The sequence below is a fragment of the Emys orbicularis genome, chromosome 7, assembly GCF_028017835.1.
Source record: "Emys orbicularis isolate rEmyOrb1 chromosome 7, rEmyOrb1.hap1, whole genome shotgun sequence".
NCBI classification, from domain to species: Eukaryota; Metazoa; Chordata; order Testudines; family Emydidae; genus Emys; species Emys orbicularis.
The window spans coordinates 87186759-87205794 of NC_088689.1; the positions used below are offsets into that span (position 1 = coordinate 87186759).

The 19036-nt window shown below is 37.3% G+C and overlaps 1 protein-coding gene across 19 annotated transcripts in view; it reads right to left on the minus strand.

Moving 5' to 3' along the window:
• Window positions 1-19036, minus strand: part of PBRM1 (polybromo 1) — an 82666-nt gene that overhangs the window by 56514 nt on the left and 7116 nt on the right. For 18 of the 19 annotated variants that reach the window (XM_065407662.1, XM_065407657.1, XM_065407661.1 and 15 more), the window contains 5 exons: window positions 18089-18187; window positions 16845-16930; window positions 13016-13114; window positions 11938-12029; window positions 1286-1502 (listed from right to left, as the gene is read on the minus strand). In XM_065407662.1, the coding sequence (XP_065263734.1) occupies window positions 1286-1502; window positions 11938-12029; window positions 13016-13114; window positions 16845-16930; window positions 18089-18187 (593 nt within the window). The remainder of the gene's footprint in view (window positions 1-1285; window positions 1503-11937; window positions 12030-13015; window positions 13115-16844; window positions 16931-18088; window positions 18188-19036) is intronic. The other variant, XM_065407670.1, reaches the window with a different exon arrangement.

Genomic DNA, 19036 nt, shown 5'->3' on the forward strand with positions numbered 1-19036 from the left:
GAGCAAGGCAGATCACCGGCCTGCAGAGGGTGCTCCGGAGGCTGGGTCGAGCTAATTCCAAGAGACCAGCAGGAGGCGCCGCAGGAGTGAGTCCGCTTGTGTTACAGACCTCAAGAGGTCTTCTGGTCCAGTCCTCTGCACTCATGACAGTCTACGTAATACTCAGTCCTATCACTGACAGGTGTTTGTCTAGCCTGGTCTTAAAAATCTCTAATGACAGAGATTCCACAACCTCCCTAGGCAATTTATTCCAGTGCTTAACTCTGCAAATCTTTATATAGTTAAACTCACACGCATTTAAGTATGCACATGTGCCTTTGGAAGAATTTTTGTGCATACAAATATGCAGATTACATGGTAATTTAAGTGTTGACTGAATATAATCCAAGATTTAACCAAGGTGCAGCAGACAGATAAATACTACATTTCACCTGTCAGTGAACAAGATAAAGCTAATATGAAAATTCACTTTTGCTATATACAGCGTACATGAATTTCAGGCCCTTCTCTCCAGTTTGAATAAAAAAATAATATTTACACAGCACCAAGGTGCATTAATTACTTCCATAAGCAATGTAATTGCTGCAACAGTATTATAGGTGTGTGTGTGTCTATATAAATAAAATATGAAAAAATAAAGATATTGTAGAGCAAAAAGAACCATGGGTCAGATTGGGATCTCAGTTACAATAAATTACAAGCAAAGTAACTCCTTTGAAGTCATTATGTATTATTACACCAAAGAATGTAACAATTTACACCTTGGTGGTTGTCTAAGCAGAGGGACAAAGACAGAATGACCAGAGATAAAACCATCTTCTTGCTCCTATACAAGTGTCTAACAAGGTCCAGGACAAACAACAATATGGGTGTTGTGTGGAAGCTTGTTATATCACTAGCCATTCTGTACCTGTTTGGTAAAAAGATATCTCAACCTTCAGGACTCTGAGTCCTACACCTTAATTTCAATTAAAACAAATGAAAAAACACAAACAGAAGGCATCTACAAAGGAAGGTCAGAAGATGGATATAGATCAATTTGAAAGGCAAAATACACGGAATTCTTTGAACTACTTAATCGATGACAGCAGTTGCAGAACTAATCCACGTAACATATAGTAACCGTACGGATCTGTTTACCAAGATATATCTATCTAATCTATATCTATCTATCTATATAAATATAAAACAAGAATTAGTTCATGGTATAATAGGCCAGAAATGAAAGAAGCTCTTCAATGTGCTCAAGCCCAGCAAATATAGTTTATACTCCATATTTTCTTACCTGATTTGCTTCAATGAAACAGGCATTTTGATTTGCTGATAATAATCTGGATATTTTTTCTTGGAAGGCAAATGGAAAAAGGGTTCTGATATAAGCTGACCCTGGTTATTTCGGCAGTTTCTAACCGTATCATAAAGCTGATAAAGAGGGTTAGAAGTATCCATAAAGGAAGTGATGCTCTCTGCTTCAGACTCTCCTTCTTCATAACGGGCAGCAGCTGTAAAAAAGAAAGAAGGAAGTAGAGAAACCGAAGGGCAATCAAATAAAGCTCTGTTGTTTTGACTATTTGACTTTAAAAATAATAAATGAGGTAATGCCTGACCCACATGTGAGGGAATTTACCCACTTTTTAATACTCTGATTTATAACTTTGGGAGGGACATCATATGCTATCTGCTGCTTCTGGATGACCAGGTAATAAAGTAGCCAAAACTTTTTTTTCTATGTACACATCTGATCCATTGGGTTAGGACAGTCAAAAGCAGTCAGACGTGATGCTGGCTGTACCACTCCCTTGTGTACTGCTGGCTATGAAACTGATGTCTCTTAATCATGTCAACCCAAAGAGTCAGAGGAACTTTGACTTGGCAAGCAGATTGCGTGCTTTACTAGATGCAGACCTCATGCCTTTAACACCATCAGATGGGATTACTGTAATGTGCTGTACCTGAGAATACAGACTAAGACTATTCAAACACCAACTGGTGAAGAAAACAGCTATCTGCTTATTTAATAACCAAGCCAACAACATTAAATTACAATTATAGAATTGTATTATTGCCATTACGCTACAGGGTTGCATTCTGTACTTTTCTAAACGGAAATGACTGCACACATGAGTGAAGGAAAGTAAGAACACACACAGGAGTGTTACAAAATATCATGGACAGGAGCAATCCACTGTTGGTGAGGCATAATATCTGTTGCATATAAGAAAGATGCTGAAGGAATCCTTTAGGGAAAGGAGGAATAATTCTTCAAATAACATAGAAAATATTTATAAACCCAATTAAAGGCGGTTACAAACCCCTTGTGCTGCAAACATACGTTAAAATGCTAGAAAGTGAGATAATTTGCAAAACCTATGAATATCTAATAACATGGTGTGGACAACAGGGCACTCCTCTTACACATCTCTGGACATTCATGAGCATAAAGGGACTTGATTACCTTCCCCATGGGAATGAATATATATATATATATATTTGTTTGTTTATTTTTTAAACTGAGGTGTCTCATTACAAAATACTAATGGACTACAGGAACAATTCTTTGGATTATCCTAAGAATTTAAACATATAATAATCAGTTCCAACAGAGAGTTTTCCATGTGTGAGCCCATAGATATCTTCAACACTTAATGTTAGAGCACTCATGTTTGTGAAATAATCATTCTTTCTCTCTCAAACTTACATAAATCCAAGCAGCTGGTTTTTAAACGTGATCATTACTCAACAAGGGACCAAAAAAAAAAAAAAAAAAAGATGCTATTTACTTTTTCAGAAGTCCTGGAACTAATGTAAACAGTGCCATTTTATCAAATATAGCTTATGCTTGGATTGAACTGATAATTTACATATTAAGATTTAATGTTCACATGGATATGGAAATGTGCATAATGGAGACAGAATGAGAAATCTGTAGTAGTTTTTATTTTCTGTGTCTATAGGTACTCACTTAAACGTTTAATAATAAAGAAATTTGCAAGCCTCAAAATCCTGTGAAGTAGGGGAAACTGAAGCTCAAAGCCAACAAGCACATTTTCAGAAAATAGTCACTAATTTTAGAGATATGCTCTAGCTCCACCAGAAATCATGGGCTTGATGTAAGAATCACTTGGTGAAGTTGTGACCTGTGTCATGCAGGAGGCAGGGCCAGTTCCAGGCACCAGCCCAGTAAGCAGGTGCTTGGGGCGGCCAACGGAGGGGGGGGGGGGGGGGGGGGCCACGTCCGGCTCTTTGGCGGCAATTCGGTGGCGGGTCCCTCTCCCCCTCTCGGAGAGAAGGACTCCCCACCGAATTGCCGCCGAAGACTGAAGCGGCGGCGGTAGAGCAGATCGCGATCACAGCTTTTTTTTTTTTTTTTTTTTTTGCTGCTTGGGGTGGCAAAAACCCTGGAGCCGGCCCTGGCAGGAGGTCTGACTAGAAATCATAACGGTGCCTTGTAGCCTTAAAAATGTATGGATCTGTGAATGTTGTGTGCATTGATTTAAGGGCACTCAATGTGAGACATCTTGTGCCTGATTTCGGATGTGCCAAGGATCTACAACTGAAAGTTTTGTTCTAAGCGACTTGTCTAAGGTTAAACAAACAGTGGTTGGAACAGTTGGGAATAGAATTCGCTATAAAAGAGTGGAAGTTAGTAAACTGAGGCTGGGATTTTCATATGCGCCCAAGGGAGTTAGTTTAAGTGATTAAGTTCAAAATAAATCTATACATTTATGTGTGGAGAAATGTTCTCAAATTTCTTCTTAAATTATCACATCTGGACTGAAGAGCTTATACTAATAAAGGTACCACAGAGGAAGCAACAAAGACTACATAAAGTCTGAGGGTTGTCCTACTTAGGACTCACTTAGGCCACTTTCCTTTGATTGGTACCTAAACTTATGATCCATAATATGTTTTATAACGGTATTTCCCCCCTCACCCCAAATCTATAAAATTAAGGACTAAGACTCACGAAAGTGATACTAACAAGAAATTAATTTTTATAATTGCTTGACAACCCTAATCATGATTAATTGTGCAATAAAAAAGCTAATCATGATTAATTGCACTGTTAAACAATAATAGAATACCATTTAAATATTTTTGATGTTTTCTACATTTTCAAATATATTGATTTAATTTACAACACACAATATAAAGTGTACAATGCTCACTTTAATTTCTTTTTGATTACAAGTATTTTCATTTTAAAAAAACAAAGAAATAGTATTTTTCAATTCACCTAATACAAGTACTGTAGTGCAATCTCTTGAACTTACAAATATAGAATTATGTACAAAAAAAGGTCATTCAAAAATAAGACAGTGTAAAATTTTAAAGCCTGCAAGTCCATTCAGTCCTACTTCTTGTTCAGCCAATCGCTCAGACAAACAAGTTTGTTTACATTTGCAGGAGATAATGCTGCCCGCTTCTTGTTTACTATGTCACCTGAAAGTGAGAACAGGCGTTGGCATGGCACTGTTGTAGCTGGCACCGCAGGATATTTATGTGCCAGATGCAATAAAGATTCGTATGTCCCTTCATGCTTCAACCACCTTTCCAGAGGACATATGTCCATGCTGATGACGGGTTCTGCTCGATAATAATCCAAAGCAGTGTGGACCGACGCACGTTCATTTTCATTATCTGAGTCAAATTCCACCAGCAGAAGGCTGATTTTCTTTTTTGGTGGTTCGGGTTCTGTAGTTTCCGCATTGGAGTGTGGCTCTTTAAGACTTCTGAAAGCATGCTCTACACCTCGTCCCTTTCAGATTTTGGAAGGCACTTCAGATTCTTATAGCTACAGCACTCGACCCAAGGTTTCTTTAGAAATCTCACATTGGTACCTTCTTTCTGTTTTGTGAAATCTGCAGTGAAAGTGTTCTTAAAATGAACAACATGTGCTGGGTCATCATCCGAGACTGCTATAACATGAAATTTGTGGCAGAATGCGGGTAAAACAGAGCAGGGGACATACAATTCTCTCCCAAAGAGTTCAGTCACAAATTTAATTTATGCTTTTTTTTTTTTTTAACAAGCGTCATCAGCATGGAAGCATGTCCTCTGGAATGGTGGCTAAAGCATGAAGGGGAATACAAATGTTTAGCATACCTGGCACATAAATACCTGGCAATGCCAGCTACGAAAGTGCCACGCAAAATGCCTGTTCTCACTTTATGGTGACACTGTAAATAAGAAGAGGGCAGCATTATCTCCTGTAAATGTAAACAAACTTGTTTGTCTTAGCGATTGGCTGAACAAGAAGTAGGACTGAGTGGACTTGTAGGCTCTGAAGTTTTACATTGTTTTGTTTTTGAGTGCAGTTATGTAACAACAACAACAACAAAAATCTACATTTATAAATTGCACTTTCATGACAAAGACTGCATTACAGTACTTGTATGAGGTGAATTGAAAAATACTATTTCTTTTATCATTTTTATAGTACAAATATTTTTAATCAAACATAATATACACTGATTTCGATTATAACACAGAATACAATATATATGAAAATGTAGAAAAACATCCAAAATAGTTAATAAATTTCAATTGGTATTCTATTGTTTAACAGCGAGATTAAAACTGCGATTAACCATGATTACTTTTTTTAATTGTGATTAATTTTTTTCAGTTAATCGCGTGAGTTAACTGCGATTAATCGACAGCCCTACAAGAAATATATATTTAGTGCAGGAAACTAGTGTGAGACATTGTATCATGAACCATAAGGAAAAGATGTATGTGCACATGTGTGTACAGAATCACTAAACCTACAAAACATCTAAATAACTGTAATTTAATTATACCAGACAGACTCAAAAACTAGATCCTTATATACTTTTGTACAGTTAAAAGTTATCATTATCAAAGCAGTCCCCCTAATCCCCACCCTGTAGTTTGAATGAAAGCTTGGTAGAGGAGTCCCATTGGATCAGTGACACAAAAGACAATCCTCTAATGGTCATACCAAGTTTCCAGCAGACATTGTCATTACGGTTCAGCATAGCCTGACCATGTTTCAGCTTTCTATCCCATTTAAGCAAAGAGATATTAAACAAATGGCAAGTCAGTAGCCAGCCAGTTCACATGACACACTAGTGTTATCTTTCCTTTCCAATCTGAAACTGATGGTCCGCAGGAGTGTTCAGCTGCATGACAACTCCCAGACTACTCAGACACAAGGGAGTAGGAGGGCACACCTCTGTAAGATATGCAGTGGCTTCAAAGAGAGGCTCACTACTAATGTGGAACAGACAACTAAAACAGTCTACCCTATCCCACCTTTGAGAAATAAAGGCAACAGACCTAACAATGAATATGTATGCCACTAACCTGTGCAGCTAAAAGTTTTAAAACTAAAACACTCCTCTCCAGTATCCACCCTTTAATAATAACCAGGGTAATAACTGCAAATAATTCAGAGGACATTGTCAAGTGAAATCAAGCGCACAATTTACTTCTGTAAAATTAATTTTTTGTAAAACCTAAGATAAGTAGTAATGTTTCCATTAATTTGTTTATTTTAATTAAAATAAAAACATTTTTTGAAACAAAAACAAAAAAATTACCCTGCAATGTTTTAAACCCAAGATACTGTCGCATTTTGATGTGCATGAGCACCCATGCATAAAGTGAAGAGTGAAACAGGCTGGTTCATTTTTATTCTCCAAGCAGAGATAAAAGCTTAAGTAAACTAATGACATAAATGGTAAAAGTGAATGAAAGAATTAGCAATATAAATCCAAAGAATTTTAAATCTATCTGTAGCACAGATAGAAAACGGTTCGTTCTGTTAAACATTTTTTTAAATGACAGTGGTCCTTTCTCTTTCCCCTTCCCAGTCAGCAAATTAAATAGGTTGCGTTGGCTGGTGAATGCTCAGCAAGAACATTTGGAAGGGGATGGAGAAAGACTGTGTGACAAATTCTCACTAAGCATCTTCTGCAGAGTGTGACAGAAAGAACAGCCCAGCCTCTCCATCTAAAACAACTATAAGCTATGAGTTACTATAGACAGATGATCACCCTTACTGTGTGGGCACAACAATAAAAAACCAAAACAACCCCGAGCACTAATTAGACCTACTTTCCCTTAGGACACTAAACTACTTATTGGAAGGCTATAAAAAGCCTCTGAGAAAGGCCTGTTTCAGGTTCTTGGTAACATTTTAGAAAATGTTTGTGTTGCAGGGTGGATAAAATTCAGTGAATTTTTAAAAAATTAAAAATTGATTTTTAAAAAAATTAAATACATTTTTCTTTTAAAAATAAACCTACTTAAAATTAAAGTTGAAATTATGACAACCTATGTTAAGGTATAAGCTTACTGTAATTTATTAAAACTGATTTGAATTATATAAAATAAATGATATTCAAGCAGTACATGTTTGCTGATGAAGTTTTAAAGAAAGTCAAACCAGTGAACTGGTGAAATCACTGGCCAAGCACCTACAACCAATGTTTAAGTGCTAAACAAGCTTTTGACAACAACAGCCTCTTCTGAAAGTGCAGAGAATATTTTTTTCATTTCAGTTTATTCACCTGGTTCAGAAGTTCAATGACTAGCTCATTCAAAGTTGAGAAATATAATGGGAGTTAAAGCAGGAAAGCTTGTTTTTCCTCTTCCAGTGTACAATTAAAAATTAGGTGTGAGAGAAGATGCGATCTATTAGTTCTAAAATCTTGAAGGACCTGGGGGCCAAAAACCAATCATTTCAATTCACTAACTACAGATAATCTTTTGTTTAATAAATCAGTTAGTTTTAAACGCAAAACCTGTTTTGATAAGAAAAAATTATGTAACCAGCATATTTAAGGTAGTTTTATTTAACTAATAAAACTCCATTTTAAAATATTGTTTTTGTGCAGTTTTAATTGAATTTGTAAGGAAATTGTAATTCAGCTGGACACAAATCAGAAGTGAAAAATTAATCATCAGAAAATAAGGAATGGGTCATTTACCATTGTCTAATATAAAAAACTGTAAAACTTAAGAAACTGAATATATAACTGCTTAAAGAAAGATCTATAGATACAGTGCTAAGTATTGAGAATCAGCTTCTCCAGGAAAATAATTAAAAAGTACAAATGCAAATGAACAGTAAAATAGATTTATATCAAGGTTCCCTGCTTGCTGATATAAACCACTGATAGAAATCAATCTACCCCATTGTATTATGTCAGAAAAAACAAGCTAATCTGGCATGTCCCAGTTTCATATTATTTTGATATTGACAATCATTTGACCAGATACCTTCTCTAGTCTAAAGACTTGTAAAAAAACCCTTTGATTTCTCAATAAAAGAATAATAATGTATTATATGTAAATATGTACGCTGGGTGTTCCATACAACAATGAAATAAGAGGACCTCCAAACTAAATAGCAAACAAAAACAAAACTCAGATAAAAGAAAACTGAGGAAACTGTTTTGGAACACAGTACTGAGAAGTTTACTAGAAAAATTAGGAAAAAGGGTAATAAAAAGAATAAAATTGCCTCCTTTGGGGAGATATATTTTAAAGGTCATGACCAATGTACACGGATTTAGTACAACTTTTTTATGCTAATGTTAAGGTGCTAAAAAAGGCTGATTACACTGGTCTACAATTTTTGAGAAGTCGTCTGCTTCAGAGATAAAATGTGCTATTTATTATGTATTTTGATGTGCTGAATTCAAATATGACAATTAAAACAACTGATTGGCTACTGTTTCTAAGATATTTAAGTTTTTACATTTTATGTCTATGTATATTGTGTAGATAGTAGAGTTTTAATCATAAATTGTAAACCTAGGTCTTTTCATGTGTTTATGGTTGCTTTACATGATAATATTTCACCTGTCCTGTTTATGTAACACTTTAAAAATCAGCAAAAGGGTTATATAAATAAAATTTATTATGAAACAAAAGGCAAAAAACTATTCTGTACATAGTTTAGTCCTATTCAGTGTCTACTCGGCGCTTCTTGGCTTGTCTCTTGTATTCATTAAATGGAGCATGGAGCATCTCTTGTCACTGTCCAGCAATAGTCTGCAAGCATTGATGGGCTCCATTTGCCCTGATAGCGTTTCTCCATTGTTGCAATGTCCTGGTGAAATCGCTCGCTCACTGCTCCGCAGTTCGGTGGAAAAACATCTAGATGAGAGTGCAAAAAATGTATCTTTAGTGACATGTTGCAACCAAGGCTTTTGTATGCCTTGAGGAGGTTTTCCACCAACAACCTGTAGTTGTCTGCCTTGTTGTTTCTGAGAAAATTTATTGCCACTAACTGGAAGGCTTTCCATGCCGTCTTTTCCTTGCCACGCAGTGCATGGTCAAATGCATCATCTCGAAGAAGTTCACGAATCTGAGGACCAACAAAGACACCTTCCTTTATCTTAGCTTCACTTAACCTTGGAAATTTTCCACGGAGGTACTTGAAAGCTGCTTGTGTTTTGTCAATGGCCTTGAGAAAGTTCTTCATCAGACCCAGCTTGATGTGTAAGGGTGGTAACAAAATCTTCCTTGATTCAACAAGTGGTGGATGCTGAACACTTTTCCTCCCAGGCTCCAATGACTGTTGGAGTGGCCAATCTTTCTTGATGTAGTGGGGAATCTCTTGCACGACTATCCCATTCGCAGAGAAAACAGCAGTACTTTGTGTATCCAGTCTGCAGACCAAGCAAGAGAGCAATGACCTTCAAATCGCCACAAAGCTGCCACTGATGTTGGTCATAGTTTATGCACCTCAAAAGTTGTTTCATGTTGTCATAGGTTTCCTTCATATGGACTGCATGACCAACTGGAATTGATGGCAAAACATTGCCATTATGCAGTAAAACAGCTTTAAGACTCGTCGTCGATGAATCAATGAACAGTCTCCACTCATCTGGATCGTGAACAATGTTGAGGGCTGCCATCACACCATCGATGTTGTTGCAGGTTACAAGATCACCTTCCATGAAGAAGAATGGGACAAGATCCTTTTGACGGTCATGGAACATGGAAACCCTAACATCACCTGCCAGGAGATTCCACTGCTGTAGTCTGGAGCCCAACAGCTCTGCCTTACTCTTGGGTAGTTCCAAATCCCTGACAAGGTCATTCAGTTCACCTTGTGTTATGAGGTGTGGTTCAGAGGAGGAGGATGGGAGAAAATGTGGGTCCTGTGACATTGATGGTTCAGGACCAGAAGTTTCATCCTCTTCCTCTTCCTTGTCTGACTCAAGTGAGAATGATTCTGGTGTATCAGGAACCGGCAGTCCTTCTCCGTGGGGTACTGGGCGTATAGCTGATGGAATGTTTGGATAATGCCCAGTCCACTTTTTCTTCTTTGACACACCTTTCCCAACTGGAGGCACCATGCAGAAGTAACAATTGCTGGTATGATCTGTTGGCTCTCTCCAAATCATTGGCACTGCAAAAGGCATAGATTTCCTTTTCCTGTTCAACCACTGGCGAAGATTTGTTGCACAAGTGTTGCAGCATATGTGTGGGGCCCACCTCTTGTCCTGATCTCCAATTTTGCAGCCAAAATAAAGGTGATAGGCTTTCTTAACCATAGTGGTTATACTGCGCTTTTGTGATGCAAAAGTCACTTCACCACAAACATAGCAGAAGTTATCTGCACTGTTCACACAATTACGAGGCATCTCTGCTCACTTTGGCTAAACAGAAATGTGTCCCTTTGCAAAATCAAACACTGACAAATAAGAGAGCACGACACTGTATGATTTCTAGAGCTGATATAGGGCAATTTGTTCAGCAGAGTGATGTAAGCTTCGTTACGATTGCATCATCCATGACTTCTAGGAATAACATGATGCAATTCATATCATGTATGACGAAATACCAGCTTCAGATTGCATCATTTATTGTTTTGCCTAAAAAGCAAGTACTGTCCAAACCCAGTCATAGATTTATTCATAGATCCAGTCAAAGATGTATTTTAGTCATTTCTGGTTTAAATTGAGATCCCTTCCCTTTATAACTCACTTATCCTCCGCCATTCCCAAGTCAAGGGTCGTATATACTGACCCAATAGCATATCTTGAAAACTAGAGCCAATCAACAATTTTAAGCATCATTTTCGTTCTCAGTGACCCAGAATTAGTAAAGTTTGACTACATTTATTTCAGAAGCATTTTGGCTGTAGAGCAGTGTTATGAGAAAAGTAAACAGGATGACTATATTAAAGACATTCGTTTACATGTTTTATGTTAATATTCACTTATTTGCAAGATTTTGCAATTGTTTATTATATACTATTAGTAGATTTTTAAAAAAATGTAAAAATATCTAATATAGAGATGGGCGAGCTGTCATCATATCACTTCAAACACAGATCCCTGCTGCTAAAGTTCTAGGTAACCTTAAGAATTCCACCCGGCTATGTTAATATAAGACCTAGTATCTTTTGCTATCCTTTTAAGGAATAGCTGTGATTTCAAGTGTTTATATTGGTGCCAGAAGTTAGAATATGTAAGAGAGGATTGTCTAAGCATTGTATTTAAGACCAACAGTAAAACTTAATAAATAAAATAAAATAAAACATTTTACTAAGAATAAAGTTAGATGACCTGTGAACTTGTAAGAATCTATTTTTCTCTATTCAATACTAGAAGAGTATCCAGTGTCTTTTCTAATTTAACACAACGATATATAAAACAAGCAACACTTTTCCCAGCGTATAAAGCTTTGATGGACTGCAATGCAACAAAAATCAAAATCAAAGCAGGTAAGTTATTTTGGCTTTCCTTCACTTGCCAACTGCACATTTCATCTACACTTCTAGCAACCAGTGACCAGCACTGGAAACTATGAAAAATAATCTGGGAACAGCAGTGTCCAGAAAAGTAGCAAAGGAAGTATCATACAGACATCTGAATAAGTCAGTATCTCGCAATCGTTCCGTAAATTTTAATAAACTAAAATTGGTACAAGTGAGGTATTAACTCCTACCAGCCAAAGCAGCATCCTCATCACTTTCTGATCCATATTGCAATGCCATGGTTATTGCAGATAAACGATCCCCTTGGACTGATCTTTTGTTACTTTAAAAGTAAAAAGAAAAGCAATGTATACATCAAACTACTGTTTAGTTATGTTCTGTGGACAATTGATGGAATATGAAGGTCATGTTAGCAGTCCACAGAACCACCACCAGAAGAGCAGACTGGACTAACCCAAGAAAAGATGGAAAGTTAGCAGAGGACAATGGCCCATGATATCATCTATTTTATAAAGTGCTCCACCAAGTCAAAAAGTTGGAGAACTACTGCAATAGGGAAGTTAAAGCTTAGTCTACTCAATGCCCTCTGCACTACTCTTAATATTTACCATTCATAATGAAAAACAGTTCAAGATGAACAATTAGAAAGCACCCACCAAGGCATGATTGTCTTGTTACTTTGTGGGAGTGACAAGAGGCCACTGATCGTGTTTAATATACCAGGCCACAGAACTCTTGAGTGATGAACAGGGCAGAATACCCCACGTAATTGTTACAACTGATTGAGTCCCCTGGAACAGTATTCCAAATGCATCCCTTTTCCTTTAAGGGTTTTCGCCTCCATTTTGCCTTTCCTTGTTCTTTAGTTTTACATTTTTAAAAATTACTTTAAAATTATTCACAAATATTTTTTGAGTTGCAATACGTATCTTTGATACTTTTAACATGACTAGTTTTGTAATGAAATATAAGATGCTGTTCTTTGGAACATTTCCAAGGAAATAAATGTTAAATCAACAATGATACAAATTTAACAAAATTTAAGTAAAACTCTAAAAATAATAAAGAACAATTTAGAGTAAATAACCTATTAAACTATGCTATTTGGGAAGGAGGGATTATTAAATCTGATATTTTAATTGTTGTGTACCTAGGTCATTAAGCTTGAGAGTTCATTTAAAAAACACACTTCAAATTTCAGAAAAAAGCTTTGACTATAACATTTCCAAATGACAGCCAGCCAAAATAAATAAATAAAAAAATAAACTAACTGGATGGCATCCACACCAAAACAGACAATTTACTTACCGGTAATATTTGTTAGTAGAATTTCTCTCATCACCAACACTGCCTTTACCCTGTGAGGAAGGACCTGTCAGTTTGGAAGCAGCCAAATTTGATGGAGTCCTTTAAGAAGAAGAAACAACCCAGAGAAAGGGAGAAAAAGAGAAACTTGCCTTAGACCCAAGAAGAGATGTAACTAGAATGTAGCTCTTTCACAAAGTAATCTTGAAAAGGGCTCAGAGAAGGAACAAAAAATGTTATGTTGCTAAATGTAAAGTGACACACTTAGGCATAAATAATACCCAAGTTAATCATAATGTAAATGATGCTGAATTTGTTTATAAAGGTAAAAGAAAAGGTTCTAGCAATATTGATAGAACCATTATTTAAATTCTCAGTCCTGCATACTGCAGCAATAAAGATGGCTAACAGGATATTGCGAAAAATTGAGAGGTTAACAATACAAAGCCAAGCATATTGTGTTATCACTTAATTAGGGTTACCATACGTCTGGTTTTTCCCGGACATGTCCGGCTTTTTGGTAATCAAACCCCCGTCTGGGGGGAATTGCCAAAAAGCCGAACATGTCCGGGAAAAATACCGCCGGCCGGGCACTTCCCCTCCCGCGGCTGCTGTGCTCCCTACCTTGACTCTTCGGCTCTATTTAAAGCCGAGCTGCCCGAGGGCTACCGGCTTCGGGCAGCCCCCATGCCTCCGGACCCTGAGCCGCCGGCCGGGCACTTCCCCCCCAGGCTCTGGGGGCGCAGGGTCCAGAGGCATGGGGGCTGCCCGAAGCCGGTAGCGCTCGGGCAGCTCGGCTCTTAAACAGAACTGAAGAGTCAGGGGAGGAGCACAGCCGCCGGAGCCCGGGAGGGGAAGTGCCCGGCCGGGGGCGCAGGGTCCGGAGGCATGGGGGCTGCCCAAAGCCCGAGCGCTACCGGCTTCACGGTTTGCCGGGCAGCCTCCAGACCCTGCGCCCCTGGCTGGGCGCTTCCCCTCCCGGGCTCCAGCTGCGCTGGGGAAGCGCCGGCCGGGGACGCAGGGTCTGGAGGCTGCCCGGCAAACCGTGAAGCCGGTAGCGCTCGGGCAGCCCTTTTCGCGTGGCTGGGAGGGAGGAGGGGGAGTTAGGGCGGGGACTTTGGGGAAGGGGCGGAGAACGGGCGGAGTTGGGACGGGAAAGGGGCGGAGTTGGGGCGGGGCCAGGGCCCCGTGGAGTGTCCTTTTTTTTATTTTTTAAATATGGTAACCGTAACTTAATAAAGCATATTAAATTGTGTTGTGGACACTGTTGTACATTGGTCATATTATCTGAAGAAAGACAGAAAAGTGCACTGCAAAGGGGCAATTTATGATGGTGAATGGAATGAAGGATGTGCATCTTGATAGAGTCACAAAATTGGGATTATTCTTGACATGATGATTAGAGTATTTAAATTAGCAGAGTTATTATAAAGTTAAGCTTTTTAAAATTAAGAGGAAAAATAGGCTAGAATAATTTAAGGAGGTATTTTGCTAAAAATAGCGTATAGGTGAAGGACTCCCAGATGAGGTGGAAGAATTAAGAAGTCATGTATTTAAAAAAAAAACTAGATGACCATCTGGAGTTTAATAAGTTAAAAGGGATCTGAAACAACAGGTTTGTGCTTGACAGCAGCCAATAGCAGTCTTCAGGGCAGAAGGAAGCTTTTTTTTTTTAATTAAGCTTTTCTCTTCTTCAAACTGACTATGAGGTGTCTGGGGAATTTTATTTTTGTTTAAGAGTGGGGGGTTTTTTTGCCTGCTTGAGGTAAAAAAGTTTTTAAAAAGAATTTTTTAAAAGGTATAAAAATCAAGATGAGAGCTGTCAAATTATTCTGGACACAAAGGCAACTTGTGGCCCTACACAACTACATAAAAGTTTCACAAACAAGGTAAAATATTAAAAGAACCTTACAGAATAAGATAACTAAGGGATAGAGAAGGGGTTGGCAGTACAAGAGAGAGGAATTCAACTAACAAATACTAATATGATTATTTGTCAGCCGTCTTCACACAAAAAGCGTTACTGTTAAGATACGAGCAGTCACAGCCTCAAAATTAAGTACAGTACCCAACCTTGCAAGGTCCTGATTCCCCCTTTACTCCTAATTAAGTCAGCGAGTCACCATTTAGGCCCTGATCCTGAAAATCCTTAAGCATAGATGTAGACCTACTGACCTCAGTGGAACTACACACGTGCTAGGTGTTTACTATAGCTCATTTAGGCCCCGACACGGCAGACTTTAGAGAGGACACCATCAATTTGTAATCGAGTCCATTTTTTAAAGAAATGTTTAAAAAAGTTTCAAGAATTACTCCTGCACATGAACACCTCTGCCAATTTTTGTGATTTTACATCACATTTTCTTGTTTTGTGAAGTTTTTCCTCCCTGCTGTTGCTATATGAAAGATTTATGCAAACACGGGAAACTGACTCATTAAACAGAAGACACAGTAAAAATTGACTATACACTCAAAGTACTGTCAAAAGCACCAAGTAAACGGTAAAAAGTGTATAGTTTTCTAATCTCTTTAATTTACACTAATCTTAGGTGTTATTTGTAACAGAAGGTAAAACATTTTAAGACAAATATTTAAGTTAACTGTAATGCCTTTAATGTAAGGATGTTAGTGGAGTTCTCTATCCTATCACAAAAACCGCTTCAGAAGAGGAGAGATTTATTTCTGAAAAGGATACATACTCCAAGTAGGTCCTTTGCAAAATATCTGAAGAAGTTCCCTTTCTGCCAAGGAGGTTAATTCATGTGCTCATTTGGAAGATGTCACTTAGCTTTTCTGATAAAGAATATAATTCACCCTGGCAAGTATTTAATACCAGCTTTGAGAAGTGCCAATGATATCAAGTGAAACGTATGAGAGATCTGGATCTGTCTAGATATAGTTTGAGATAAGAAATGTGCATAAAATGTCCACATTGATATTTTGAAGAGTGAGGATTTGTGCAGGAGGAAAAAGCTTTTTCCAATTAATGTGATTTCAGGAAGGAAATAACAGGGCCTGAAGAAAAAAAAAATCTCTCAACACCTATTTGTTCAAGACCAACCCTATAGCCCAAATGACAAATACCTGCACTACCCCCTCTCCCACAAGCCATATCCATTTAATTTACATTTCCAAAACTTCACTCCATCACCAACAAGTCAATTCTGTCCCTACCCGCACACAATTCTGCCCCTTATTACAATTAAAATAGATTTTCACATACAAAGAGTGTTATTAAATCCTGGGCTTTCCTCCAAATGATTGCTGGGCATCTGAATGAATGAATTTTGGGCTGTTTCCCTGCTCCCTCCCAATAAATATTTTGGGCTCGTGCAAAAAATGAATCCTTGGTCCCCCTAATTCTTTGCAGGCCTCCAGGATACATCAGAGGCCCTTAGCCATCCAGCAACTCTTATGAAGAAGGGCACTCTCACCTAGATCCTCAAAATGTATTTGACCTCAGTGGGAGTCCGATACCTAAATATCTTTGAGGATCTGAGCCTCTGCTCCTTGTTCCAGCTTTTCTGTTTCTACCCGTTAAACACATAAAGAAGCTGGCTGAAACTTTAGCTTTAGAGGCTCCTACAGGCCCTCTATATTTCAGTGCCAAATATATCTTAAAAGTAGGAATATATCACCTACACAGTATATTTCAGCAGTTACCTTCAAAAATTTACTTCAGTGGTTTTTAAGATTTAAAGCAACAACAAGCAAGTTAATTTTATCTGGTTTTTGTTTTTTGGGGGGCAAAATTAAGGAACTAAATATCAGTAAATACATATAAACCAGACCTCAAACAGCATTTCTTTTTTATTTTTTTTACTTGCAGTACCTGATTCGAAGACTTGACTTGGCCAGTTCATTATGTTCAATTTCAGCTTTTTTCATATTAAATATTTTTTTAATAGCATTTGCATCCTGTTAATTGAAAAAAGAATACTCCATTTTAGAAAAATGAGACTGAGTCAAGGATTTACTCTAATTTTATAGATATAACTACACAGATGTAAAATAGTGTGAAAAGAACAAAAGTTAGGGTTACATATTTTCTTGATAGAGAGCGACTTTGCCCAGTGTCAAAAGTCTGTAGCAAAATCTAACTTGAAAGGAGACTTTCAATGGCTAAATAAAAGGGAATAAAACGGTGGCTAGTGTCTGTGGCACTTCTTTGCAACATCCTTAAAAAAAAAAAAAAAATCCATGACTTACGCACGCGCACACACACCAATAATACATTAGAATGAGTGGGTTTGTTTTTCTTCTCTCCACTGGAAAATGATTGGTGTCATAGCTAGCCTGCCTTAGCATTCTATCCACCTCTACTCTTATAACAATAGATTTTACCCTTAGAATGTTACATATATGTAGTGCCCTTCATCCCAAAAGTTAAAGATATGCAGGAATCACTTCACCACTGAAATTCATTCACTTTTTGGTACAGGAAGGTAGGTAGGTAGAAAATATGCTTACAGCATGCTGGTCAATTGAGAGAGAAAAGGAAGTGGTGAGGAAGAGATAAGAGTGAGTTTTGGCCATATGATGCACGCATACTCTTACAAAAGATAGAATAGGATCTTTAATATCCATGCAAAGGAGGCAGGACCTCCATTCTTTCAGGCTTTATACCGCAGACCTCCCTACACTAAACTGCACAGAATTCAAATGTTCTGTGATAATGAACAGACAGTCAAGTGCCATGATTTGAATCTGTAATGCCAGGAATTCTAGGCATTTCTAACCTAATAGCCAGCGAGCCATCCTTTATTCCTATAAGAAACCAGGCTGATTAATGTCCCGTTTGAAATAAAATTGGAAGGGAGAAATTTATAGTTGGCAAACAGAAAAGAACAGTCAACAGGGAAAGAATATGCGTTTCAAACTTCTAAGAGGGAGTTACTAACAATAAAAGGCATAGAAGTTAGTCGACAATATCCTTTTTAGTATTTCCAGATAAATTAGAAATGCTTTAGAACCTTATAACACACAAAATACCATTTTAATAATTTAAAAATATGTAATATAATAAAAAGATTGAACCCTGACTTAATCGTCAAAAAAAAATAATCTGAAAATAACCTTGAATACTTGAGATCCAGGCTCATTATAGGTTTTGGCATTCTTTGCTAAAAGATCTATATCCTTGGCCATTGCATGAATGCTTTTATAACTTCCATTCTGCAGAACAAAAAACAGAGCATTTACTCTTTAGATAATAACTGATCCTTTTTATCCTGTCACATGAAGAAAGAAAATGCAAAACACTGGAAAGTAAAAGGTAGTTCACACCGAATAAAGACATTTCTTTATGCAGCATATAAACAAACTTGAAGAATTCATTGGGGAAAAAAAGAAAAGAAAATCATAAAGGAGATACAAATATAAAAGTTATTTTCTCGGTCAGTGACAGATCCGACAAACTAAATGAACAATGCACTGACTCCAAAATTATTTTAAGCAAACTTTAAAACACATCATTTGGATTACCATTTTAACTCATCTCTATCCTCCACTTCAAGTTCAGTATGCATTAGCAGTTGATATTTCACAAAATTCTGGAATTAGAGACTAATACTTCATTTTAAAAATTAGATTTGAATAAGGTAGTATGGATCACCAATTTCTAGCTCTAGGAGTTCAGGATAACAGCTAGCTAAAACCAAATAAGAATAGGAAAGGATGAGTGGGAGAAAGCAAGATGGTAATGAGAATGACACTAATCTAAACTTAAATATCTCAATTTGCCCTGGCCAGAAATTACTACTTTATACTAGTACATGGCCAAGAACTCACGGTAACTGGCATTTCATTCATATCAACTACTAGTGGTTTAAGACACTGAACCTTAAACTGTGACTACTTTTGGCACACTAGTCCAGGATTGACTATAGCCAGTCCTGAACCTCAGAGCAGTATAGTTTTCAGTTTCTTAATTTACTGGCAAAAATTACACTTACTACTGATCTACATAAACTTTTGCCTCTAAACTTTAAAAAGCTTATTTTTCGAAAATTACAATATACAGCT